A 26,783-nucleotide genomic window follows, 5' to 3' on the forward strand; every position below is an offset into this window, starting at 1 on the left:
GTTTTAGTCATGAAAAAAAATTTCGTTTTTGAAATATACCTAATATTGTACCCACCAGATGGCGACTTGATATGAGTCGTTGTCGAGACCCAAGCTTCCTTGAACCATAGCTTCCCTTAGAGGCGTGGCTACCTCCCAAGGTGCGCATCAGAGCAGGTGTCGACGTCACAATTGGTAACGAGCGCAGGGAACAGACGAAAAAGATTTGCCGTTTTTCCTGCTGAAACCCTGCTGCTCAAGTCAGGTTTATTTTGTTTCTTGCCTCCATGTTGCCCTAAAGACACTTTTAACAGTTTCTACAGCAGAGAGGCGTTTTTAACGGGGAATCGAACAACTTAAGATGGGGAAAGACAAGTCTGAGGACAAATCAGAATATGGTGAGTTATTACCGCTAAGGCATTCAAGGTGGTTGAGATTTAGCTCCTTTTTGTCTGAGTATTTAGTCTTAATTTAGGCTACATAATGAATACAGTGAGACTTGATTACTAATGTTATGAACATGAAATCTTGTCAAAGACATGTAGGCTACTTGCCATGTAAGTCTGTTACCTAATTCATTGGCATTTAATTGGTATCCTCACTAGATTATTTTGAAGATGTTTGATTTTGTGCTCTTTATCGTGCTGGCGTGTTTTAACAGCGATTCAGCGTTTTGGGTGAATACCTGGGCTTGAGTGAAAACAATCTCTTAGACACCACTGAAGTAGGCCTATCAGGTCCTGTATAAGTATTAGCCTACTTTACCAGAGCATTATTACCGGTAGTTCTCCTGGCATGGTTTTGTTTGCTTGTTATCTACATGACAGGGAAATCGAGCAGGATCTATAGTAGGCAACATCTTGGCTGAGTGCGCTTAGTCACGTGTGTTGGCTATTTGGTTGACACAGTGACAGAAGAACACAATGTGGTTGGCCTAGGAACAGTCCCCACTTAGCGGTGGCGTAAAAATAGTGTAAGTTGCTCTACATAAAGTCACAACGCAAAGCTATTGTTTGTTTATGTCTTTTCACAAGTTATCAGAGTCTAATCAGAATCCTGAGAAAGCTGTTTGTGTGTGTTTGGGAGGATATGTTTGTGAGGCCTGCTGCTGTTGGGGTGATGTAAAAAATGAGTAGTGTGAATCTCTACCAAAAATAATGGTCAGGTGTTTGGAAGACAAACCCCCCAAAGCCATCTTTTGAGACATTGAGAAATGAACCATAATGAAAGTACTACAGCACCCATTAACAGGCAAAATATTCCAGGAGAATGTGAGCATGTTAAGGCTCATGATGGACTTAAAGACAAATATAATTTAGTGTAGGCCTAAATATAAATATAACATGAATTGTTATTGTTTGACATTGTTACACTGCTGCTTGTGTCTCAGGGCTTGGCATAGGGCATCCAGTATTCTTGAGTGGCTTTGTTCAGTGTTGTCACTTGCCACTGACTTGAGGAAAAGCTTGCCATCTCTAACAGCATTCCTGTGTCTGGAGTGTAGTGTGCATGTGTTTGTGTATGTCTATTTGTGGGAAGTCGGGTATATAGGTAAATAAGTTGACTTTTGTAACATTGAATTTGTGAATTGTTTCCTGAAGCTTGCTTGCTCATGCAAATAAGCTGATGTAGATTCTCTCTATCTAGCTGTGTGTTCACACTCTAAAACACAAACACACAGAGGTAACAGATATTGTCTTCATGTGGTCATGGATAAAGGTGAACTTTAAATGTCATTGTACAACTCTGCAAATTCACCAGTTATTAACTTCTGTTCTGCCAGTCCAGGAAATAGTCAACCTTGTAAACTTCTTAACAGCCTCTGAGGACCCAAAAGGCAGATAAAATGGGCCATAACTTAGTCTAGGTTCAAAGTTTTGTGTGATATTCTATTTGTGTGATATTCTATTTCTAAAAAAGGCCTGAACATGTCAAGGTCATTTTTTCCATATTTGTTGAGATTATTCTAACAAACAGCACCTGTGCAGCATTGAAATGTGATCCCTGACTGGACTTCACTCACAGGTGGAGAAACCGGTTTCACAGAGGGAGACTCAAATGTAGCATCCACTCTGCCAGCATGTTCCCTCAATACTTTACAAACACATCAGCCATCTATCTAAAAATCTGTCCTTACACTTTGTGAAAATAACGTATTGAAATGTTTGATAAAGATTGAAATGTTTGAGCAAGGCTGTGTCTGCTTGACACAGCTAGTTTGGAAGGGGGAAGGGTTTTTGTTTGAAAGTAATGCCAGAGAGTTGAGTTGATCCACTTGCAGGGGCAATGTATAAGGATATCAAAGGAGAGACTGGGCAGAAATGGCCAAAAACCCTTAGCGCTCAACACCTTAGTGTAGGATCAACTGGGTGCTAAATCCTCAAGCATCAATATAAACTTTAGCAATAAAGGATGGCACTCCCAGATCTTTTTTAATTGCCCCACAGACGTTTCGGGCAAGACACTCTTCTTCAATTGCCATAATCACGCTATCCTTTATTCATAAAGTTCACAGACCTGAAATGATGTCAGTATTTTTTTCTCCACTAGCAATAACAGCTCTAGAGTTCTGTAAGTGTTGATACACTTATTTTCTGTTTACTCTAGGACTAGTCAGTGCAAGTGTTCATCTGCGGATCAGCTGCGTGCGAAATCTGCAACTTTACATCTCCATATGGTTACCCCATCCCAAAGCTCTGCAGGCCTGGCTTAGTGTATGGTGTGTGAGGAAAAACTGTGTATGGGAAATGCAGAATAGAATACATAGAGTAGAATAGAATAATGAGTAGAAATACAGGAACATAGCAATGCAGGTTTAAGGTGAAACAGGAAAGATGCTTACACACGCAGTAGTGAAACGAGGACAAGAACCAATTTTCAATTCAAATTGCTCCCATTTCTCTCTCTCTCTCTCTCTTTCTCTTTCTTTCTCTTTCTCTCTCTCATCCCCATCCCAGTTCCTGTCAGAATTGAATTCCTCAGTATTTCGTGTTCTGGTTCAAGGTCCAGGTCACTTACTTATGGCCGAGGTTGCTGTCTGTGTTTCCTTGAAACGGTGTTACTTATTACCATACCACTACATACGAACAAACCCATTTCAGCTGCCAAGCAACAATAAACCCACCCTGAAAATAAACACCTGTCAACACACTATTTCCTATGTCATCATGCCTCCTAGCTGACACGTATTTCCATTTCTGTTATTGTTTTCAAATAGACTGTATATATAACAGATCTTTAATACCACATAATAAATCAACAGAGATATTCTTTAAGCTGTTAGAACCCAAGGGTCTGATATGTTTTTCCTTCTTTGTTTCAGGGGATCCAGCACAGTATGACCCAACATTCAATGGACCTATTCATAACAGGTGTGTGTGTTGTGTGTTGTGTGTCGTGCATGATGAGCTAACAACAAAGTACATATTACAAAATGTAATGAGTTATAATTAATACTAGAATGTTTTCAGAATGAAGTAGCTTCATGTTTAAGGTGTTTTATGTTACTACTCTCAGGAGCTGTACAGACATCATTTGCTGTGTCCTCTTCATGCTGGTCATCGCTGGTTACGCGGTAGTGGGCATTTTGGGTAATGGAGCTTTCCTATGACATTAGTCACCTCACTTGTCCTCCGTTTCTCTATTTCTCAGTTCTCTCTGTCCTCTATCCATTTCTCTTCCCTCTATCTTGCTCTCTTCTTACGTTCCTCTGTTCACTGTGGGTGTGTTCCCCGTCTGCACTGTTGACATCAGTGTCACAGCCCTCTTTATCTCCCCCTGCCTGTCAATCTCTCTTTACGACTGTGTGCGTATTCAGAAAAATGCAGCAGCCAAATGCCCTGGCCATGCTTCTCTATGTAAATGCAGCATTAGAGATGGAACGGTGAGTCCTCTGCCATCATTCAAAACAAACCACACTGTGATGTAAGAGTAGTGCAGCCCTGGCGCCTTCCTTCTGAAATGCTCATCCAAATCAGAGGATGCTACTCCAATTAGATGCATTAGGAGCACGGTTGGCGTGTGGTCATTAGACGCTTGGGCTGGTGTGGCACTATGAGTGTAATGCTACAAAGGTCATGGCTTGACGCTGGGAGTGAATGGCGAATGGTGGCAGCAGTGTTTTATTAGCCAGCTATGTGTAGCTATTCAAATTCAATGCATGTAATAGACCCCAAACCCTTGTGAGCACAACTGGTAGACCACTATAATACCAGAACAGCAGAACGCAGGACCAAGGGCTGGTCCTGCGTCCAATTGTGACCAATATATAGCCTACACATAAGAATACATTCAAGACATTGGCAAGACATTATTGTGATGTTTTTTATTATTATTATTATTGTAAACATTTTTAAAAGGATTTTATTCATATTCTAAAGTTTTCACATTTTGTAGTGAAAGACTAAACTCTGGAGTGGGCATAATGCTTTTAAATCCAATGTGGTTACAGTGTGGCTTCATTTCTGATCAATTCACTTTCACTTGGCTTATGTGCTGGTCAGTGTAAGCTGAATTCTGCACCCTTTTTGTATGTAGAACAACAAGCATAATTCTGTGAAGCAGGATGGGGAAAGTAATATTGTATTAAAGATTGTGTTGATGAGGAAATAACTGACAATATCCCCCTTTGAATCATGTTTACTGTAGATATGCCTTTGAACATTCACTGCAAGTCAAGTAGAGGTCAGCGAAAGGATAATGCAGAAATCCTAGTGTGAGATCTAAAACTGGAGTGAACCTGTAGGCAAGTGTCTTGACGTCATACAAGACCTTATTCTGATACCAGGAACACATACAATTTAGAGTAATATTCAACCATCTTCTATTCATTAGTGACAGAAGCATGACGGGTCTAACTACTTCCTCCTAATGTACTAGTGAATAACATCAAGAAAAACATCTTAGTCACATATTAAAAGTCCAGTTTCAGGTTCAGCCCCTTAGTGGTTGAGGAAGAGATGAGACCTCTTTCGAGATGTGTACCATTTCAGCTATAGAATGACTGCTGTGGCATGTGTCTGTTTTGTAATAATGACCACATACACTAAATAGTCCTTGTATGCCTTTCCCCTCCCACCCCTTCATTTAGCTTGGCTGTATGGAGACCCCCGGCATGTTCTGTACCCAAGAAACTCCACTGGGATGTTCTGTGGCATTGGACAGAATGAGTGAGGCCCTTTTAATCTCGTCATACAATACTATAATCATGGGTTGTGCTGAACCATGGTATGCATGGACTGGCCTTTGTGTGTGTGAAATTAGTTCTGAAACCAAGCATATCAGTGAATGTCTCTGTGTTTGTGTATTTGTGTATTTATTTTTCATTTTGTATTATCAAGACCAAGTAGTTCATGCTCTTGTAGTAATCTAGACTAAGTATTTGATTAGGAGTAGCCTCATGTTCCAGGATGTACTGACTCACTGCCCCTCCCTGACCCTGCCTTTCCTCCGCCACCAGAGGGAAGCCCAACGTCTTTTACTTTGACCTCCTCAAGTGTGCCACAGGAACAAACCTAATGGCAGCTGCCCTCAATGGCCTTCAGTGCCCCACTACACAGGTACAGTCTCCACACGCATGTCCTACCAAGATGGCTATCCATCCAGTGCAACTGTGTGACTACCTAAGTAAAAAAAAAAAACTAGTTTTTTTTAAGTTAGGGGGAAAGTCTTGATCAGAACTACTCTGATTAACAATGAAATGGCTGTTGACACTTTCTCGCTGTATCCAGTCGTTGTTGATGGAGCAACAGTCTGTTTATCAGCGTTGAAACGTTAGTCACTAGCACCATTAAAGCTTGTTCAAATTATTCGTGTGCTCTGGTCCTTCCGAAGTGGCCCAGGACCTGCTGCTACTCTGATTAATCCCCAACGACCGTTTACACCCGTCATCACACCCAGTTAGACTGAACTTTACCTAATAAAGCGCCACAATCTCAACTAACCACATTTGTGCTGCAGTGTCCTCAGGGCAATAGGCTATTGTTGAGTCAAGACGGAAGGCTTAGTGTTCAGGAGATGGGGGAACTTTTTGAGCTTTATTGTTTAGCAATCACATGACCACATGACCGAAGCCTAAAGTTCTCAACAGATGTGTTGCCTAATATCCATAGTCTAACATTGACCGGCAACATTTCTCAAAAAGTGGTCCTGTGTGTGTATGAGCACTCTTTAACCCTGGTGCTGGATCGGATAGTAATAGGTGTGTGTGTGTGTGTCTCTGTCTGTCTGTCTGTGTGGTATATCTTATGTTTTGGACTCAGGTTTGTGTTGCCAAGTGTCCCAAAGAATTCTGGGCTCTTTCACTAGAAGCCTACCTCCCAGGTGCACAAGCAAAGAATTTTTTTCAGCAAGAGCTTTGTGTCCCATCATTTGACCTGGCCACTACCACTCTGGTGAGTTATAAACTGCAGAAATACCACTTGAATTTTAATGTCAGTTAGAATTTTCAATGTGAGAATGTTTAGGGATGGCAGTTCTAGTCACCTCTAGCTGTCCTTACCACCTCCTTTTCCACTATATAGAAATCTTTGTGCATAATGGCAGCAGGCCTAATCAAGCTCAGTAATGCTCATCTCTGTCTCTTAGACAGTGGCGGAGATTAAGGACAGAGAGTTGTGTCCATTCTTCTATACCCCTACATCCCCAGGTGAGCTGCTTTGTATAGGGCTGTGTTCACTTGGCCCGTGTTCCATAGTCATAAGTATGCTCTGCATTGTTACTTGTTGATCAGGTTTCCCTGTGGTTTTCTTCAGTTTTAGGAAGGTGTTTGCCTTCTCTTGGGTCACTCAACATAATTCCCACCAACTTCAGCATCCCTGGGATGACCATTAATGACACAGTGAACACCCTCAAGCAGGGATCTGGGTACAGCAGATTTACTTTCACTGTAATGCTTACTTTGATGGATGATGGTATTATACCTCTAACCCCCAAACACACATACACACACACACACTTGGAGAGTTTTGTTGATGTATAAATGCTTTCTTCTTTCTCCTGCCACCAGTGATGGGCCCCTGAATGAGTGAGTGACTCCGTAGTGTAGTCGTGTCCATGCTTCCTGTGGAACCCCCTCCATAGATAGTGCTTCTATTAGCATGTTTGTTGCTCACTGTCACTGTGTAGTTTGCTGTAGCTTCTCCACTGTGTGATTTTGCCATAGCAGCACAGAGCCAAGTAGTGTGTTTCAGTGTCTCGATCACTAGTATAGTAGTAAAGAGTGCATCATTTACAATTCTCTTTGTTCCCTATTAGAAATGCTCATGTTTATGACTGGTCTAAAATGCGCTTGCCTTGTGTAACGCCTGTGTTTAGATTTCTGAAATGCTTGTGCTTAAGTATAAATAAGTAGCATATGTGAGCGTAAAAAATATGCATCACCTATCAGTGCTCTCTGCGCTGCTATGCTACTTCTGCTGTTACTCGACTGGTGGGTCATTGGTTTTTATGCACTTAGGACCTGACCAGCCAGACAATGATAATTGTATGCAGAAAGTGGCATTTATATGTAATGCCAGTGACTGTTATGAGCTTATGCACTAAATGGCTGAAAAATCATTGTCTACTGCTGAGAACTAGGCTAATTGGGGCAATAAAGATCTAGTCACCATGCTCTAAACTATATAACCAAATGGTGTTTGTACTGTACTCGGGCATGTACTGTATTTACCAACAATCTTTCTATCACTGTGCCATCAAGGTTACTTAGCACCCACAGTGGTACATTTCCTACCGATTCCTTGAATACTGGTGTGAGAAATAGGAGCCATGAAGAAATATGAGCATTTCAATTGTAGGTGTGTGTTGTATATGCTACTTATAGATTTATTAAGCTCACATCTGTTAATTGCAGCTTTGATCCCTTTTCTTTTCACTCCCTTTTAGTGACGTTGTGTCTAGCTTTAACGCCAAGGAAGTTGGTGTCCGCATCTTTGAGGACTTTGCGTCGTCATGGCAATGGATCCTCCTGTGAGTGAGTTCTCTTGTGACATAAGGCTTGTGTCAGAGCCGCATATATTGTGTAGCTGCACAGCTCCCTCTGGTGGCTGTTGAACATCATGATTTATATTTATGGTTATGGTTTGGCTGACGTTTTTGTCTAAAACGACTTATGCATAAAAACAATATAATAGTTAAAATTAACAGTGAACAGTTTTGTGTTGTTATTTTTAAGGGTAAGACTACACATAGGAGTTTAACAATAATACACAATAATGTCAATGCAATATCAATGATTAATAGCTTGATGAAAATAAACAAATACTATAATATACAAATTTGACCAAAGATTTTGTACTCAAGACTTTCCATTACCAAAACAAAATACTTATAACAAAATATATTTGAGGTTGCAAAATCAAATATATTACAAATTGTTGAACCACAACATATTGGGTTAGTTTTTTTTCTCCCATAATGTGATTGTGTCACTCCGAGAGACATGAGGAATAAAGATAAAATAATCCTTTGCTTCTGGTAAGTCAAGCATTTTTGTCTGTGTGTTTCCTGTTCCTGATCAGGATAAACCTGAATATGACATGCAAACATTAGTGAGCACCCCTGGCAGACAGCCAATGGTACTACTCTGTGAATTCACTTTTTGACCTGGCTCCTTCTCTCATGTTAATAGGGGGTTATTCATAGCCATGCTGGTCAGCCTGATCTTCCTCCTGCTCCTGCGCTTCTTGGCCCCCATAATAATCTGGGGGCTCATCATTGGACTTCTGGGTGTTGGCGCCTTTGGTAAGAAGAGTTAACTTACAGAATGTATAAGTACGTCATCTTTACAAGGAAGCAAGTCATTCAGAATCACATACCAGCATTCATACAGTATCAGTATGACAGCTGAAACATGTCCAATGAGTTAACTATTTACCAAGGTTAATTGGTTGAATATGGTAGTGCAGTTGACACAGCACTGAGCAAATGGTGATACAGAGTCTGTAGTAGTGCAGACAAGCCAGCCCACAAAGTACTTGACTGACAAGAAAAGCATTTTACTGATGTCAGAGTGTGGTTGGATTCCAGATGTCAATTTGAGATACAAGCATGAACGGCAACATATAGCTTGCGCAAGGCCAAACTAACAACCTCTCTTTTTAAAAGCTTCCGTCTTACTAAGCTTGATAAGAGAACCATTGCACATTTAATTTTGAATTACCAGTCAACTGACTTTGAGCTCTTGTTTTGTTAGGCATTTTATTGGTTTGGAAATGTCAAACCCAGTTCTAAACATTCCCACTCACATCCCACGGCCCAAGGATGTGTAATTCATATGTGATGTCTAGACTCTATGAACAACTTGGGTTTTGGACCGCAGAAAGAAACGTTTTTTTCCCCTACAGGTATTTGGTATTGCTGGAGAGAGTATGATGGATTGAAGAACAGTAAAGCCACCTTTCAGGACATTGGCTTCACCACAGATGTTCAAGTCTACCTACAAGTCAGAGACACTTGGCTGGCATTTTGTGAGTTCGCCACTTTAATGCACTGCCTTTGAGTTGCAAACATGAAGAGTTGATTAAAATAAGTCAGTGAAAACATAATTTCAGATATACACAGGAGAGCTGTTCAATTCCTTGTGCTGTAGGAAGGATCTCCTGCCAATCAACAACCAAGCCAATGCACAGCTGGCTGACAGCAGTTGCAAATGTGCCGTGGCTGACTCTGCTATAAAGCCTCTAGCTCTTCACTGCTGTAGTGTGTGCCTGCTATAAAGCCTCTAGCTCTTCACTGCTGTTGTGTGTTCCTGCCAGCCACATTCCCAGTACCAGTTCTACATACTTTGACTTCCTGCTTTTAAAGGTTTCCTCCATCACACCATCAGAGGGAATAGTTAGAGGATGCGTAAACGCGCTCACTCTCTGAATACAATATCATGTCTGGTCTCTCAAGGCAGTCACAACAATATACTGTGGAACTTGCAGTTGCCTTCTGGCATCCTCCAGGTGTTCCCAATCCTGTATTGCTTGTACGGTATTGGCCCGATGGCCACTTTTCAAATGAAATCCCACTGTCTCTGTCATTTGACAGGAAAGAGGTAACCTCAGCTGTCTTGCTCTCAAGCAAACACGCCAGTGACTTTAAAACCTGATTGTCTCTCGGTGTACCGACACTGGATCAGGCAAGTTTTATGACCAGACAGAATATGCTTTTATATGTCTATACATAGTCTCTGCCTTCACCAACCCATTGACTGAGGTTCTGAATGTAATGCAGTTAGCATCCATGGACCAAAGCTCTCTCCAGCTGATCTCCCTCTTCTCAACACCATGCCAGTTCATCCATTGTCCTTGTTTCACTTGAGATACCGTTGTTGAACGTCTAGCTTGTATAAAATGTATACTTTTACATTTATTACATTTCCCCCCAAAATATATTATTATGTGGTATTATAGTGTGTGTGTGTTTATATAGGGCCTATATATTAAGAGACCAATTTGTCTGATGTGGTCCTACGGTTGCTCAAATGAGTTGACGGTCATATTCAAAATGAAGAGACCACTGCCAATTTGAATATGACAATCAACTCATTCCAATGTCACTCAGCAACTGTAGGATGACATCAGAAAAATGTACAGTGGTCTCTTATTTTTTTCCAGAGCTACTCACACACACTCTCTTTCTCTCTGTGTATGTTTCAGTGATCATCCTGAGTGTAATTGAGGGGATAATTCTTCTGACTCTCATCTTCCTACGGACTCGGATCTTCATTGCCATTGCCTTAATCAAGGAGTCCAGCAAGTAAGAGGGCACTACCAGAACACTGATCTCATGTCTGATATACACTATTCCACTACAGTCAGGGATGTAGTGGAGGCTAAACGCAAGTAAACACAGTTTATCCACCTCTGAAATTTCCGAAATAGAGTTTATCCACCCCTCAAAAGAGTTTATTTACCAATTGCAACTTTTAAAAAAAATCACACTGTATTATCCACATTCACAATATGTACACTCATCAACACTCTAGGAACCATTTAATACCACTGGTATTGTTATAAACATTGGACAGTAACCTCCATCATCAAACATGTTCTGAATGTCTTTTTAAAAAAAATCTGATACCGCATGGCGCAGTCACTGAGATCACAGAATTCATAGTTTACCCACCTCTTATTTTACCACTACACCCCTGACTACATTTAAGAATAACTATAAAAGGGTTAGAAATATTGTAAGGAATATGCAGTCTTTGTTGTGGGTAGATGTTTATAGTGAATTCTTATTGTTATAATAGAGTAACAAAACACTAGACTTGGACTTAGTGTGGGGCGGGCGTGAGCGCACCAGGAGCATTGTTTTGCTCATGTCCTCAGGGGCTCCATAGTATTTAGTCTTAGGGGTTTTGCATTTTGTACTTTTATCACTGAGTCATTATATAGGTCTAAATAATTTGTGCAGTGTCTGTGGATATTAGCTGGTAAATCTTAAAATACAGATGTGATGAAGAGACAAGTTTGGTTTTCTTCTTCTTTCCATGTAAACAACATCAACAACAAAGCGCTTGTTGGGCTCGGTCCATCATCTGTTCTATGTATGGCGTGTGTTTCAGCTGTTCTACTGACGCATGCTTCTACCTGTGCTTTGGCATTTCAGGGCTGTGGGCTACATGATGTCTACACTCTTCTTCCCCATCTTCACATTCATCCTGCTCGTGGTGTGTGTGTCATACTGGGGCATTACGGCTTTGTATCCACTTCAGATACTGTGTGTGTTATAATGGATTTCTCTGTTTATTTTGGAGGTGTGTGTGTTTGAATGTTTCTATGTCTGTACCACTGTGGATTAGAATGTCCATCACTATTAGAAGACTTTGGTGGTTATTTCACTTGACTGACGTGTTCAGATATCTGGCCACCTCTGGCGGTCCGGTGTACAATGTAGTGGCCCTCAACTCCACTGAAGCTCACTGCAAAAATGTGAACGGAAATGACACCTGTGACCCTTTGGTGAGTGACCGGGTGAAGCTCTTCACCTGACCTACAGTATTGTATAAAAAGTACATTATTCTTGTACAATACTTTAACTCCAGCGAGTTGCCACTATTTTGAGACAGATATGCTTGAATGCTCATGATTACATTACATTACATTTGGCTGACACAGTTTTAACCAAAGCAACTAACAACATGGTAGTGATAACTTTGTCATATTGTTGCAAGAGTAGACGTGGTGACCGCTGATTGAGATTTTAGTTGTGGAGGAACTGTGATGAAACCCTATGCATAAAATGTCTGCCGATCTGTTCCCACCTCTTCACAGTACTTCATCATAAGGTTTCTGATTGGCTTATAAATGTCAAACTCAGTCAAAATTGTTTGTTGCACCCACATTCCACCTGACCTTCTCAAGACAAGTAATGTATTAACTACCATCGTTAAACCTGTTTTAGGTACAAGGCTTTGAATAGTACACTGTCTGAAATATGCTTGTGCTCTTTTGGACTGGGGCATACTCCACATGGCATAGTGTGGGGTAGTGGGATGGTGTCTATCGTATTCTTTGCCAGGTCATGGAGTTTATGAACACTGGAAAATGTCTGCCATAATAGGACTGTTAGTTTGATGTATAATTAAGAGAAGTGGTCCAGACCTGACATGCAATAATTCTTTCTCATTCTCTCATTCCCTTTTCCCCACCTATTCCTGTATTTCCTCGTCCGCTCATCTTCCCAGACATTTAACTCCAGCAGCTACTCCTGCCCGTCAGTTCGCTGCATCTTTGTCAAGTACAACGACGAGGGCCTTTTCCAGCGCAACCTTTTCAATCTGCAGATCTACAATGTGGTTGCCTTCCTGTGGTGTGTGAACTTTGTCATCGCTCTAGGCCAGTGCACCCTGGCTGGGGCGTTCGCCTCGTACTACTGGGCCTTCAGCAAGCCATCTGACATCCCCTCGTTCCCACTGGCGCAGTCTTTCATGCGCTCTCTACGGTGAGAAGCCGTTTTGACAGTACTAAAGTAGGACACTAGTGGGCAGTGTGAGGCTTCGGCTGGAGTTGAGTGTTCTGAGGGTGTCATTTTCTCTGTGGGGACTACAGTCATAGTCATACAGGAACACATTTCACCTTTCAGTAGGGGAATTTTGAATGTTCGGCAACAATTCCATGTTGAAGTCAATGAACCCAGAAACTATTTAGAACATAATTTTTTTGTGTAAGTGAAGCATAAATGACCCTTTTTGTTTGTAAATAACTGTGAATTTAGTGTTTGAGTGTGAAGGTTGTCTTGTACATAATGTGCAAACATGTTTTTTTTTTTTTTTTTTTTTTTGTGTTTGTTGTTTTTTTTTATAAGCAGAACTGTCAGTAGGCCTACTTGCTGTTTCCATGACACAAGCAGCAACTCAGTAACCACAGTAACAAGTCACCTTGAACGCAAACTGAAAGTTCAGTGACAACAAGCACGTACTGTGGTAGAAGTGTCCAACTCAGTAACCACACTAACACGTAACCTTGAATTCAAACTGAAAGTTCAGTGACAACAAGCACGTACTGTGGTAGAAGTTTTCACAGTCTGTTTCTCTGCTGCTTTCTCAGATACCATGTTGGCTCTCTGGCGTTTGGGGCTCTTATCCTCACACTGGTGCAGGTCATCAGGATCGATCATACTGGAGTACCTGGATCACAAGTTCAGATGTATGTCGCAGAATCAACCTCCTATTTCTCAGACCCAGATAACCATCCATCAGACAGACACATTTGAGCTTTGTACACCTCAGGGACTTCAAACTCATTGTTTGAAGTCCCTGAGATTTTCAAATTGTTGTAATGTTGGCTAGAGCACTTAATTTTTGTTGAGTAATTGTAGAGATATCCTGATGTTATTTACTGTATGATCACAGGCTTCATCATGCACCTGTTGCATAGTAATTCACCACCATTTGTGTCTTCCTCAGGGCCGTTACACATTACACATTGTACATTAACATTCACAACATTAACCGTGTGTGTGTGTGTGTGTGTGTGTGTGTGTGTGTGTGTGCGTGCATGCGTGCGTGCGTGCGTGCGTGCGTGCACAGCTGCTCAGAATAGTTGTGCACGTTTTCTGATGTGCTGTCTGAAGTGCTGCTTCTGGTGCCTTGAGAAGTTCATCAAATTTCTCAACAGGAACGCTTACATCATGGTAGGACAATACCTCTGACTCATCACACCATGCTTTAGACCGCTCACAGTAACTGAGTTTCAGTACAGTAGTCTGTCAACAATGTGGCCATTGTCATTGCATATCTTAACCCACTAAAGATTACCCTCATTGCTATTTCATGCCACTCATGTAAAGACTGTTAACATACAACTTTATTTGCATTTTCCAGATTGCTATTTATGGCAAAAACTTCTGTGTATCAGCCAAAAATGCCTTCATGCTACTTCTGAGGAATGTTGTAAGGTCAGTGTAATCACCCTTGGCTGTGATTTTTGGTGAAAATGCATGTATTGCAGGTTCACATGTTTTCTGAATCACTTTGCTTTTGCCTTTCAGGGTCGTGGTGCTGGATAAAGTGACAGACCTGCTGCTATTCTTTGGAAAGTTATTAGTAGTTGGTGGAGTCGGTAAGAACTCTCACACATGTCATACCCCCCAACAGCTTTAGCTTTTTCCTTACATTTTTGTGCAGACAGCCAATCCATGTTGTACTCTCTAGGTGTGCTGGCGTTCTACTTCTTCTCGGGGAGAATCGAGGTCCCAGGCGGCTCTTTCCAGGCCAGCTCTCTGAACTACTACTGGATGCCTATAATTGTTAGTGACGCAATGTATTTAGTTTTATTTTTACTTGAATGTGGAAAACACACAGGATTTGAATCGTGGGCAATCTCAAGTCCTACCTAAAGCTAATTTAACTAAGTTAAATCAATTTGCAAATTACCATTATGGACATTGGGCAAGACCTTAAGCGCAAACATTGATCAGATCAATATTCCCATATGCCACAAAGTAGCTATAATTCATGCACAAGACCTTTGGTTATTGACAGATTTCGCTCTTTGCCTGCTATTTAAATTAGGGCCCATAATGTGCCTGTACTTGTGCCACCCAGCCTAGACATTTAAGGTGTCTGCCATAACAGTGCAAAAATGGGTCCATTACGTGTGTATCATTGTAATATATGGCTGTTTTTTTTTTACTTTCAGCTTTTGTTTGTTGTCTCAGTTACCTGGCACACCATAGTAACAACCAGCTTGCTTTATCATACATCATATGCGGTTAGCATAATGGTATGTTTGTCTTTGGTTGTTGTAGACGGTGGTGGTAGGATCCTATCTGATTGCACAGGGATTCTTCAGCGTCTACAGTATGTGTGTTGACACACTCTTCCTCTGCTTCTGTAAGTCTGCTGTAAATAACCTCATTCAGTGTCACGGATCACTAAATACTATGTGTTTAATATTAACACCACTGTCTAAAAATTATTTCTCTGTGTCCCTTAGTGGAGGACTTGGAACGTAACGACGGCTCAATGCAGAAACCATACTACATGTCCAAAAACCTGATGAAAATTCTCAACAAAAAGAACAAGCAGCCCAAAAATGCTGAAGATTGACAGAGGCCTCCCATTCCCATCTGTCGTCCTCCTTTTAAAAGTAAATATCAGGTTCAGCACTCACTGATGCAAATGATGTTCATGCCCCCCTCTCTCCAACCTGATGTTTACAATGCGCACAAATTCCTTCTATTTTGCACTTTTCTTCTTTCTTTGTGATTCAAATCGTGGTCCAGATGTTCTACACCATTTAAGTTAAAACATTGTCTGACTGACACCATAGACACATCATTGGACAACTTTTTTTTTTATCTTCCAAAATAATGTGCCTTAGGATGTGTAGAGTCTAAATGAATACAGACGACCTGTTTTACTGTTTATTTAATTATACGCATTATATGTGTATATAATAGAATAGCGGATACCAGTTTGCTATCCAGTTGAATTTCCCTTTCTATAAAATAAAAAGCCCCAAATGTACAGGATTCAAAATTCAGATACATTTTGAATCATAATTTATTATTTTACCAAAGGTAGATTGTTTTGATTTTATGTTGGATGTCTGTTGAAAACGCACTCACTAGCAGTGAGTGGGCCAAAACATTGTAAAGGATTTCATTTATACAGAATTTTTATGTTTTTAGTCTTTGCAATGAAATGTTTATATTTATCTGAATAAAACAATGATGCAGTTCTTCAACATCCTTCTGTTGGAACATGTAGTATGCACCTATCCTACAAAAATTAGAAGTGAAATGTCATGTTATATATCACTAATTCTACTTCCTTGTTGTTGAAGATGGCAACCTATCCCAGCATAGAACCAATAACAATTCTTTCTACCTGGTGTCATCTGACACTCAACACAAGCACTTTGTTTGTTGTGGAACAGGTTCTGAAGTCACAAGTTTCCAAGTACTACACATCAATGGTATTACACAGTTGACATATCTATTTAGAACCACACAACAAGATCCAGCACATTATACTTCCCTCTATTTTTTAAAAATCCCTATTCCAAACCTGCACTACTTATTGTCTAATTTATTTAAAGAAAGTTACATGCTAGGTTTTGAGTTCTTTTCCAGCTCATTAGCTTTGTAGATGACATGGGCCTCAAAAAGCCAGATCAAGGGAGTAGCCAGTTCAAACCCTGTGTTGTTCACCGTAAGTAATTAAAACAGGGTTTCCAGTTCTATTACAGTTTCTCTTTTAACAAGGCAGTTTTACAGATATATGGACCTGACAAAAAGCAATGCTGTAGCCAGTTTAAACCCTTTTTGAAGCAATTAGCCATTAATTAAGTCAAACTCTTCTTTCCCCAAAACAGTCCAGGTGTCTACTTAAAATTACCCAAAATATATACATCTAAAAGAATAGCCTACTGTTGATATATGATCTAGGCAAGCTTACTTTCTTTGCTCGCGTTTACTTGCATTCACTTAGTTGTGATGACCTCACCAATCACCATGCTGTAAATCTCAGAACTGAGGGATACATCAGTTATGACATCTGCACTCATTCTCTAGTAATAGTATTGATTGACGCAGCATTAGTCTCCTCTGCACTGTAGCTGAACTGCTAAATGAATACATGTAATATAAATGTACATCACAGAGACCATACTGACCAGGAAACACATCTTTGAATATTTCAGGCTAGATAGTGCCAGTCTTGAGTTGTTTTCATGACTTCAGAAACACAAGCAAATAATACACACTAATCAGCTGTATTAAACATTTATTTACTGACAGAAAACAGTCCTCATTTTAAGGTTATTTAAAATCTCTATCAAGACTCCTTATACCTTAAGAAAAAGACTTGTGGTACAAAGGTCATCTTCCTGTTCTTAGTGTCACAAAGTATAATACAGATGAGTCATTGAACTAGACAGTGATATGCAAAAAAATAAAATAAAACCAATCCCAATTTGTCAATTGCCATGACTACCTGATGAAAAGCAGTTATTATACTGATTCAATTGAGCCATGTATCTACCTGACAATTTTATTGAGGAACAGTTTTGCCCATACAGACTTAATGAGTGACTTATCCCAGTTGACTCACTGGTTTACATAGGTTTTATCATCCAATTAAAGCCTCCATACTGCCTGGTAGGCCAAGTAGGAAGTCAACCCATTGTATATTCCATGTACAATTAAGAACTAAAATTTCTGCACAACTTTATGCCCCACCTTGCATGTTAATGGCCAGTGGTGACATGTTTAAAATCACCAATTGTCATACTCATATATACACAGATATGTACACACACATATACACACACAAACAGACAAGACTTCAAGACTGAGAATAGCCATTGATACAAGAGGGACAGACACATGACCATGTCCAAATGTTCATACCAGGGAAGTTGGTGTGCTTCTGGAGCAACATGTACGTTTGGTGCATCTCTACGGGTTGGGGCTGTGCATGGACATTAACCATCCTAACACTATGGAGAATAACACACCTGTTCTGTGCTACACCTGCATGTCAAAAGGATTCAAAATAGTTTGGGGCAAGAAATTATTGTTGCTGGAATAAAAATGTGGCAAAGGAATAATTACACACATACACACTCACACACTCCCCCCAAGCTACTAACACTACTCGCTTAGCCACTCACAGTACCACTTGAGTTCTGATGGTCAGTCACATCTGTCAGGTCTACCTCAAGTGTCACAGGATTTTGCAGTGAAGACACTGGCACTTCATGTGTGTGTCCTCACTGTGCTGCGTATTATAGTATAAGCAAGGAGTATAGAAGTCCTATACTCTGGTATAATCCTGTCACTATATTGACCAGGAAAAAGATCGAGCTCTCTCTGAATACAAGATTCCATTATTACTGTTCCTGCTAGACTATTTAGACCTCAAATGATTTACTTTACACCAAAAGCTTTCAGGTGCAGAACAGTACGCCAAAGGTTTCATTATAAATGAATTATCAGGACATCGCACAATGATATGGTGGCTTGTATACTGCTATATTTAATGACGATTTAAGGAAGATGTCATATATGTAGCTAGTATTCATGAAACCAGAATTTACTTTATTTTTAATCTTACTGTAAACTACATGTCCTTGTGCAAATCTTTGAGTTAAAAATTGTTCTTTGGTATGAATCAAGCAAATAATATTATAGGAGAGACTTATTCTAGTGAACAAATTGTCGTTCAGCCTTTTCCAGTTCACTTCCTCAGAGGGCTTCTTGAGCAAAGTCTACCAAACTGAGAAGAAATTGCACTTCTCATGGCAGTGTGTGTCACTCCACTTGTAATACTTCGGTCTAACATCTACAACAGTGTACCTTGGGCAGATGCACCACTAGCTATCAATCAAACCTTACTGAGCATCTCTGATCCCTCTCTGTAATACTGACTCAATTATCAATATCTACTCGATTTTCGATACGGACAGCATTCACATAGCCAATGGCACTCCAGTGGCCAGGTCCCACTTTATGAGTGTGTGTGCACATATGGATCAGGTAAGGGATGAGGCCAGCAAGAGAGGACAGAGGGAGGTAGAGATGGACAGACAAAAGTGCTTATTCACCACTAGGTTGTGTGTCATTGCACACTGCACTCTCATACAGTGCTGGCCTATTATGTGTAGCTATTAGTAGTCTCCCAATGAGTACAATTTGTATACCTAACACTCCACTGCTCTTTTGTGTGTTTGTGTGTGTGTGGTGTGTGTCTATCCCAATCCCCAGCCTCACCCATTTCCCCGTCTCTCTCCTCACCCACTTTCAGTCTCTCTGCTGCAGCGGTCTCGCTTACACACTCAGCATCCAGAAGAAGAAAAAGATGGCCAGAAATAGGAAGAGAGAGTCTTGCCAGTTGTTCCCATTATTGGGGTTCCCGTTGCCTTGGTGATCACCCACATAATCTGAAGGGCAGGAAAATCAAGAGGGACTTCAGTTAGAAATCTATAAAATGTCAGAGTAAGTTTTCAGAAATGTAACTTGCAGTGTATGTCAGGATGAGTGAATGACCAGGCAGAAAGCCTTCAATTAAAAGCTTGAAATGCTTAGATCGATCAGTGGGTGAGTATGCAGTGCACCTGCGTGCAATAGGGTCACTGGGGAGTGTGTACCTGCTCTGTGGAAAGGGTCATTGGTGTTGAAGACTGTGGTGAAGAAACCAAAGGGAAACGCTCCTATGCCAAACGACATGTGGAAACCGGTGTCCCCAAAACCCTGGAAAGGCTACGGCACAGAAGGGCTAAATTAGCTCCTTTCAAATAGCTGTTTGGTCTCCAGTGTGTACAGACAGAATTGTGAATGCTCACCCCTCTACTCTCTGGCTCAGGTCTCTGGCCTTGAGGTCGAGGTGGGGTTTTTAACCTGCAATACAGAAGCACATTCAAATGGGACTGAGAAGACACACATTACACACATACAACCACAAGGAACCAAAGAACAGTCACGACAGCAGAGCGCTGTCCCGCTCAACAGAAGCATGAATAAGTACCTGGGGTCCTCTTGGCTGCTGCTTCCACGGCCATAGAGGGGGATGACTTTGTCTCTGCTGATGCCAGCCTTACACACAGGACACTGCTGTCTGCTGGGTCTGGTCTCTAGCCACTGGAATTGCAGAAATGGGAAAGTCAGAAACACATGCAGATAGAAAATGGTACAGCCATGGGGTATTCCCTAGCCATTAGTGGCCTTGGGAGAGTCAACAAGACCACACATCAAATCCTACACCACAGAAAAGTATGTGTCACTGTGTATGCAAAGGCCGACGCCAGGTACTAAGGTAACAGGGCAGCATTACATATGTCAATCACGTAAACGTTCACACACAGATTCAAGAGAGCTTATGCTTCAAACAGGAACACATTCTAACTTTTTCCCAAAAACGTAAACAGTCTAAACACAAAAGTTGTTGTAGACAATAATACCATTATCCTTACAACCAAGAACAGTACAACCTATTGATTTAATGTATAGATGCCATACAAGAGAAAAAATGGTAAAATAAATGAAAGAACAGCTCTACCCAACTGTTAAAGACACCTCTGAAACTGCTTGTCCTCGTAAACCATGTAAAGGCCCTCTACCTGTCTGTAAGGTCACTACTTCATTATTTGCCCCAAACATTAGAGTTGGTGTGGTATCTCCCACAAGATAGCAGTAGGCTACTCCAAATGCACCGGTCCTTTAATCTTTGTTTATCCTCTGCGGGCTTAGTCCAACAGTTAACCAAAGTGTTTTCATCTTATGTTCCAGTCTACATGTATATGAGGCAAACCACTGTGTGTAGGCTGTCAAGTCAACTGTGTGAATGAACAATCCCTCAAGTACACAATCACCTTATGGCACTTTAATCCAGATCTAGAGACTGACCAATCACATAGAGACTTACATAACTACAGGAAAACATATGGGCTTACCTGGTGCAAACAGGGCCAGCTACACACAGAGAGACGTACAAAGAGAGAGAGAGGAGACATGTTTATGTTTCATGATTTTTTTTTTATGATCCCATGTGTATGCTACTTTACCTACAAGAATGAAACCGGTCTATTTAGTTGTAGTTTGCCTCGACATAGCCATTGAAATAGTGGAATTGCTTCTTCAGAACACGAACAACATTGGGCATACATATTATGATGAAGTGTGCAAAAGTATTATGATGACTCATTATCTCATTAGATATTAAGGCTAACTGTTAAAAACACTGCATGACAGGCCTTTAGATATTTCCCTAGTGTCTCTGGTAGCCTATGCTTTTCACACAATGTTTCAGTAATATAGCTACATACTTGGAAAAGGCAGTTAGATAGTGTTGGATATGAAAATCCTTATCAATTAGTTCTAGCCTATTTATACAGGGGAGACACTGATAGCCAAGGAGAGAAGTGAACACACATGGATAGCTATAAAAACTATGGTTTCATTATACAACTAAACACGACAAAATACTTGTATAACCCTTGAGCCAGCTCCTTCCTATGTGATCTAATTAGCGATGCAGCGTTTGTTTGCACCTCCAACAGCATAGCGTACCTGGTTACCTTTCAAAAACACCCTCAAATACCCGTATGTTTGTGTGAAAAAATTTACTTAAGTTCAAATATGACACTGAACAACAACACAATCATGGTTCATTGATGTTGCAGAGTAAGGGTCTGATGAACATGTAGCTAGGAGGCAAGCTAATGTAAGGTAACAGCTGACGTTTTAGGGTGAGCATGTCATGATCTGAACAAGCTACTAGCGCTCAACATCCCACGATTGGTGGTGACGTTAGATAGCTAACCAGGAGCAAGCATTTCTATTTCCACTTGGAACTTAAATTTTAATTTTCGCCAGCAGTGCCAAAAGCAACCAAGAAACATGATAAGTTATTGGTAAGAGTTAAGATAGCCTCAATGTTGTTTGATCATCATGTATAACCTTAACGTAGTTAACGTTAGCCAATCGAGAGACACACCACAAGCTACAAACATACACTTTTACGTAGTTATGCATTAGCTGCACGGCAGTTCGCATCCACCAGAACTGTAACGTTATTAATAAACGCTTTTCGTGTACAATACAGTGGCACGCAAATCACGGAGAAGCGGAGTGAATGATATTTGGTATAGCATTAGCTTGCTAACCCAGCTAACGTTACAAGACATACCAGAATAGATGGCCACACAAACTGATGACCGCGTCTCTTGCTGTATCCAAACAAATATTACATTCGAACGTAGCCCGGTCTCGCTCGCGTTCACCTTCTCCACCGGTCTCGCTTGGGCCATCTCGCTCGTTACTCTTTTCACCAGACTGGAATCCTCTGCTAGCTGGTCCGCCGTCATTCGAAGGTCCAGGGTCTGCTGTCGCCATTTTTGTTTACGGCAAGCTGTGGTTTCGGAGCGTTTCGGAGGCCAGACTGCTGCTGCAGCTATACACCCTTTACTTCCGCTTCCGCAATCTGTCTGTTACAAAATTGCCTCTCATCTAGGCCACAATCGGGCTACAGTAGCATGTAGTCTCTGCCCACATGTAGGCTACTGAATAGATCTTTATTGTCATTGTCACAGGTACAACGAAATTGAAAGTGCTCTCCAGACAGTGCATCATTCATAAAAAAATAAATATAAATACGTTAAAAAAATAATAAATCATTTAAGTGCTAGTGTTACCTAAAAAAAAAAATTGAAACATAGGCTATAACATCATTAGCAGCATACACAGTCATACACACCCAGTCATTGCATAAAAAAAAAAAAAAAGAATGAACACACAGTCATTGCATAAAAACAGTTTGAACATTCATCTGGAGGCATGCATAGCGGTCCATAGCCTACCATCTGTCATTGTATTGATTCATTCATTTAATATCTGAGTCCATATTTAGTCTAGTTGACAGAAAGGTGAACCCGGAAATGTTGAGTACAAGTTTTATGATAGAAATATATAGTATGGGTCCAAGCATGCAGAAACTGGCGGATGCTAATTTGCATATGTTGGGCAATTTGTGTAATTAAGCTAATTAGCATGAATTAGCATAATCGCCTATATTATAGGAGCTGCTTGGCCAAAATGGACAATGTTAGTATGTTTTTAGGGGTTACTGGAGATGTTGAGTCCATATCTGAAATTTTCAAGACTCAAAACAATATTTAAACATGGTTTGGTCACGTTCTTACTCTCATTAAGCTGATTTTGCTGAGTTTTTGGAGGCGATTTAGACAGATTTTTGGAGGATAAAAATGTTCAGTGTTCAGGAATAATTTCAAGTTATTTCTAAATTCACTGGCCCAATGCTGTGACTCACAATTGAGTAACAAAGGGAAGAACTAGCCTCTACTACTCCTCCTGTCCTCATCCGTTGTCCTGTCGCCATCTTCTCCAGACTCTTCATCCCTGTCCTTCTGCTCTTTTAGCTGTGTGTATATATATATTGCAACATGTAACATCACTGCCTTTGCAGAAACAATAATTAGTACAGGCCAGGCCTGCAGCTGCACAGCTGCACTTTCCAGATACATGTATACACAGTTTTAACCCAGCTTTGCAGTTACTGCTGATAACATCTAACAAATCAGGAGGAGCAACAGGACTTGAATCGAGGGTGGGCGAGTTCCTCTCCTTTCTTCATACCTGTCTTCTTACTCCATCACAGCACGGGGATATCCACAGCCGGTGGATCAGGGTGGTCTGCTGCTTTCCAAAGCAGCACCTGTAGATGGGCACGTTTTCCATGGAGGAAGTTGCGTTCTGTAGGAGACAGTGTCTTCAGTGCTGGAGGAGCCGGGAGTGGGAGGCCTCACCGCCAGGGATGGATTACTGCACGGGCCTACCGGGCCCAGGGTCAGGGGGCCCTGAAGCCCAAGCCTTTGCATGAAATCATTGCCTCAATATCAACACATCAGGATGTATGGTGTATGAGTCTGATTGAATTTAGTCCATCCCCAAAATGCACCAGTATACAGGAAATCACATCAAACAAATTAAAACATTTCTGAGGAAGGACCCCCAAACCCCCCTTCCACATGCGACAATTAGTGGGGGGCCCTTAATACATCTGGGCCCAGGGGCCCGAAAGTTCATAATCCGTCCATGCTCACCGCTAGGTGGAGGCCCAAGCAAAAGGATCCGAAGAGAGCCCTTGTAAGGGGTACTAAGAAGCTTACAGAGCTTACAGAGCATTGAGGGTGGTTACCCAGTAAACAAAATAAAGTCCTGGCGACGTCCCCTAAAGGTCCCCTGGCGAATGTCACCTCCTTGACATTGTGTAGGGTTCCATTTACGTCCCGCCGACCTCTGTTCGGGAGGTCTAAAAGACGTCCACGAGACTTTGAGAGGAAGTCCTGTAATGGTCACCGCGACGTTATGCGCGCAACGTTTATATTTCCGCGATGGTAAAAAAAAAAAAAAAAAAACATGAAGCGCAATTTAGTATGGTAGGCTATTACATCCTGTAAGTCTCAGCGTTGCCAGGAGAGAGGTAGACGGAACATGAACACGCATTAACGACTGGTTCTACAACTACACAATCAACTTCACTCACCTCATATTTTTACGCACGTATGAAATCACGTCCTCCGAATGCATTACACTAATGATGAGTAGACATTGACATTTATGGTGTCATTTTCTTAATAAACTAATACGACGTTTTAATGGGCATATCCCGTAGCATAGGCCTATTGTTCAAAACATCATCAGAGTAGGCCTAGGCTAGCCTAAGATACATTTTTCAAACCAGAGCCATATAAAGATAGAGTTGCGACAACTCCATTGACGCTAATTTTCCATTTTTTTCCAACAATGGCGGCTCATGGAAGCCTCAAAGAGTTCCCGGAAGTTAACAATTAATAATAGCAGCAGTGTGGTTACAGCAGTATAGACTGTTTGTAACCAACTTTTCAGACTCAGATTTACATTATTGGCTCATCCGAATAATAATAATAGTAATAACAGTAATAGTAGTGAAGTAATAGTATTAATGACCTAATTATAATAATAAACTGTTTATGTATCGACTATGACAGCTTTTCTGCTGCTCAGTTTTATCAGTTCCTTAAAGCCCAATAAAAATGTCTTGAATTTCCCCTTGGGGATCAATAAAGTATCTATTTATCTATCTATCATCTAAATGTGCCACACATAATAGCCTAATATAAGATAAACCTTGCCTATCCCATTTCTAGCTGGTTCGTTATGGCGAAGCATATTTACAGCCAACTTTGTAGGCCTACTTGCAGCAGTGAAACTGGGTTTGTTGTTAACATTGTTGGTAACGTAAACGTTTCTTCAGTTAGGAGCAGGACTGTTTTTTTTATTTTGCATTCATTTTCATTGGCAAAAGCTAGCCTATGCATGAGACAACCTAGATTTGAGGGAGCTGCAGCTGTTAGCATCAGCACGGTCATATTAACACAGGGCACACTAGCCCAGTGATGAAGGATCGTGTAAAATCCCCATCCCCAGAAAGTTTCAAACCAAGCTTGCGCTGATGATGCATGATCACTGATCAAATTGCTATTTTCTGACACGACGCAGTCTCAAAAACACTGTTTACAGCTTTTCGAGTCACTGTACAAGGTCATTTATTTTATATAGCGATAATTTAGATACACTTATGGGGTGGGTGCAATTGCGTTTTCTAAAGAATCTCCCGTCTTGATTTTGTACAGAAATTAATATTAAGTGACACATACGTAAAAGGGCGGAAAAAAGGTCACCTTATATAGCAGGCTAAGATATAAGGTCTGAAATTTAATTTAATATTGTTGTAATGGTAGGATAACTACATAGTTTACACAATAATTACACTGTGTTATAAATATTGTATATCAATGCATTTATTGACTGTCAATTACCCAAAATCGTGGCTCTGTCTATCATTGAACAGTAGCCTATTTAATGCATTCTAATCCATTGCCAATCACTTCCGGGAACTATTTGAAGTTTACATGAACCACGTGACCTTAAAGGTCTCATCTCATCGTTTTTTGCATTAATTTTGCCATGGTCTCTAGTATTAATGAATGCCCTGTGAGCAGGTTTTGGTGAAAAAAATGCTCTCCTGCAGTCTATTTCATGCTGTTCTAGTTTGGTGGGGAAGGTGGGAGGGGAGGAACGACAGGGTTTGCCTCTTGCTCATGAATATTCATGACATGTTAAAGGAACACGGCACCCAAAATCAGTAGTAATATATGTTCTTACCTTAACTTTCACGAGTTGAGTCGTACCTCTCCCGCTTCGGTATGTGCACTCAAACGCTCTGGCGCGCGGCGCGAATGTGTTAGCATGTTGCTATGCTAGCGGGCTCTGCCGTGGCCGTAGAGAGAGTAAGATGGCATTAATCAAACACATCCACGTTTTCCCTATTAAAATACAGTTGCACAAGTAGTTGATTAAAAATGTTAGGGCACACAACATGAAACGTGACGATTTTCCAAGCGAATAAACAGGAGAACTACAATGTCTGGCGCAATAGCACTTGGGAGTACTTCGACCTATAGGTAGTAATATTAATTAACACCTAATTGTAGATCCTATCCACCACAGAGTTTAGAATCCATGCTTGATCGACCCCTCAGCCTCCCCCTCCCCTCTGAGCGAGAGAGAGGCACACACACTAGAGATGCGCTGATGGGCTATTATTTTGACCGCCGCTAGCAAAGCTAGCGAAGCGGTCATATAGGGATTGTCAAAGTTTTTTTTTTTTTTTTTTTTTCCCCGTCATCTACTTCCTGAATTTTTGGTCAACGATACCCGGGACACCGAACCACCGGGGCGCATGAAATTTGGTGGGTATGTAGCCCCACTAGACTTTTACGGAAAAATTTCGTTTTGTCCCCGGGGTC

General features: G+C 41.0%; 1 protein-coding gene and 1 pseudogene across 1 annotated transcript; one reads left to right on the forward strand and one right to left on the reverse strand.

Moving 5' to 3' along the window:
• Window positions 1-164: 164 nt before the first annotated feature.
• On the forward strand, window positions 165-16,160 carry LOC143141097 (choline transporter-like protein 4; annotated as a pseudogene).
• A 1,023-nt stretch (window positions 16,161-17,183) lies between these two features.
• On the reverse strand, window positions 17,184-22,354 carry LOC143141098 (E3 ubiquitin-protein ligase RNF5-like). Its single transcript, XM_076302360.1, has 6 exons — window positions 22,103-22,354; window positions 20,868-20,886; window positions 19,943-20,055; window positions 19,761-19,815; window positions 19,566-19,677; window positions 17,184-19,358 (listed from the first exon to the last, which is right to left on the reverse strand). The coding sequence occupies exons 1-6, from the start codon at window positions 22,306-22,308 to the stop codon at window positions 19,246-19,248; spliced, it is 618 nt and encodes a 205-aa protein (XP_076158475.1). The 5' UTR covers window positions 22,309-22,354; the 3' UTR covers window positions 17,184-19,245.
• Between the last annotated feature and the right edge of the window lie 4,429 nt (window positions 22,355-26,783).

The sequence above is a fragment of the Alosa pseudoharengus genome, unplaced genomic scaffold (assembly GCF_046254945.1).
Source record: "Alosa pseudoharengus isolate Yale_2024_CS ecotype anadromous, Long Island Sound unplaced genomic scaffold, YU_APseudo_1.1 YU_APseudo_1.1_scf_23, whole genome shotgun sequence".
NCBI classification, from domain to species: domain Eukaryota; kingdom Metazoa; phylum Chordata; class Actinopteri; order Clupeiformes; family Clupeidae; genus Alosa; species Alosa pseudoharengus.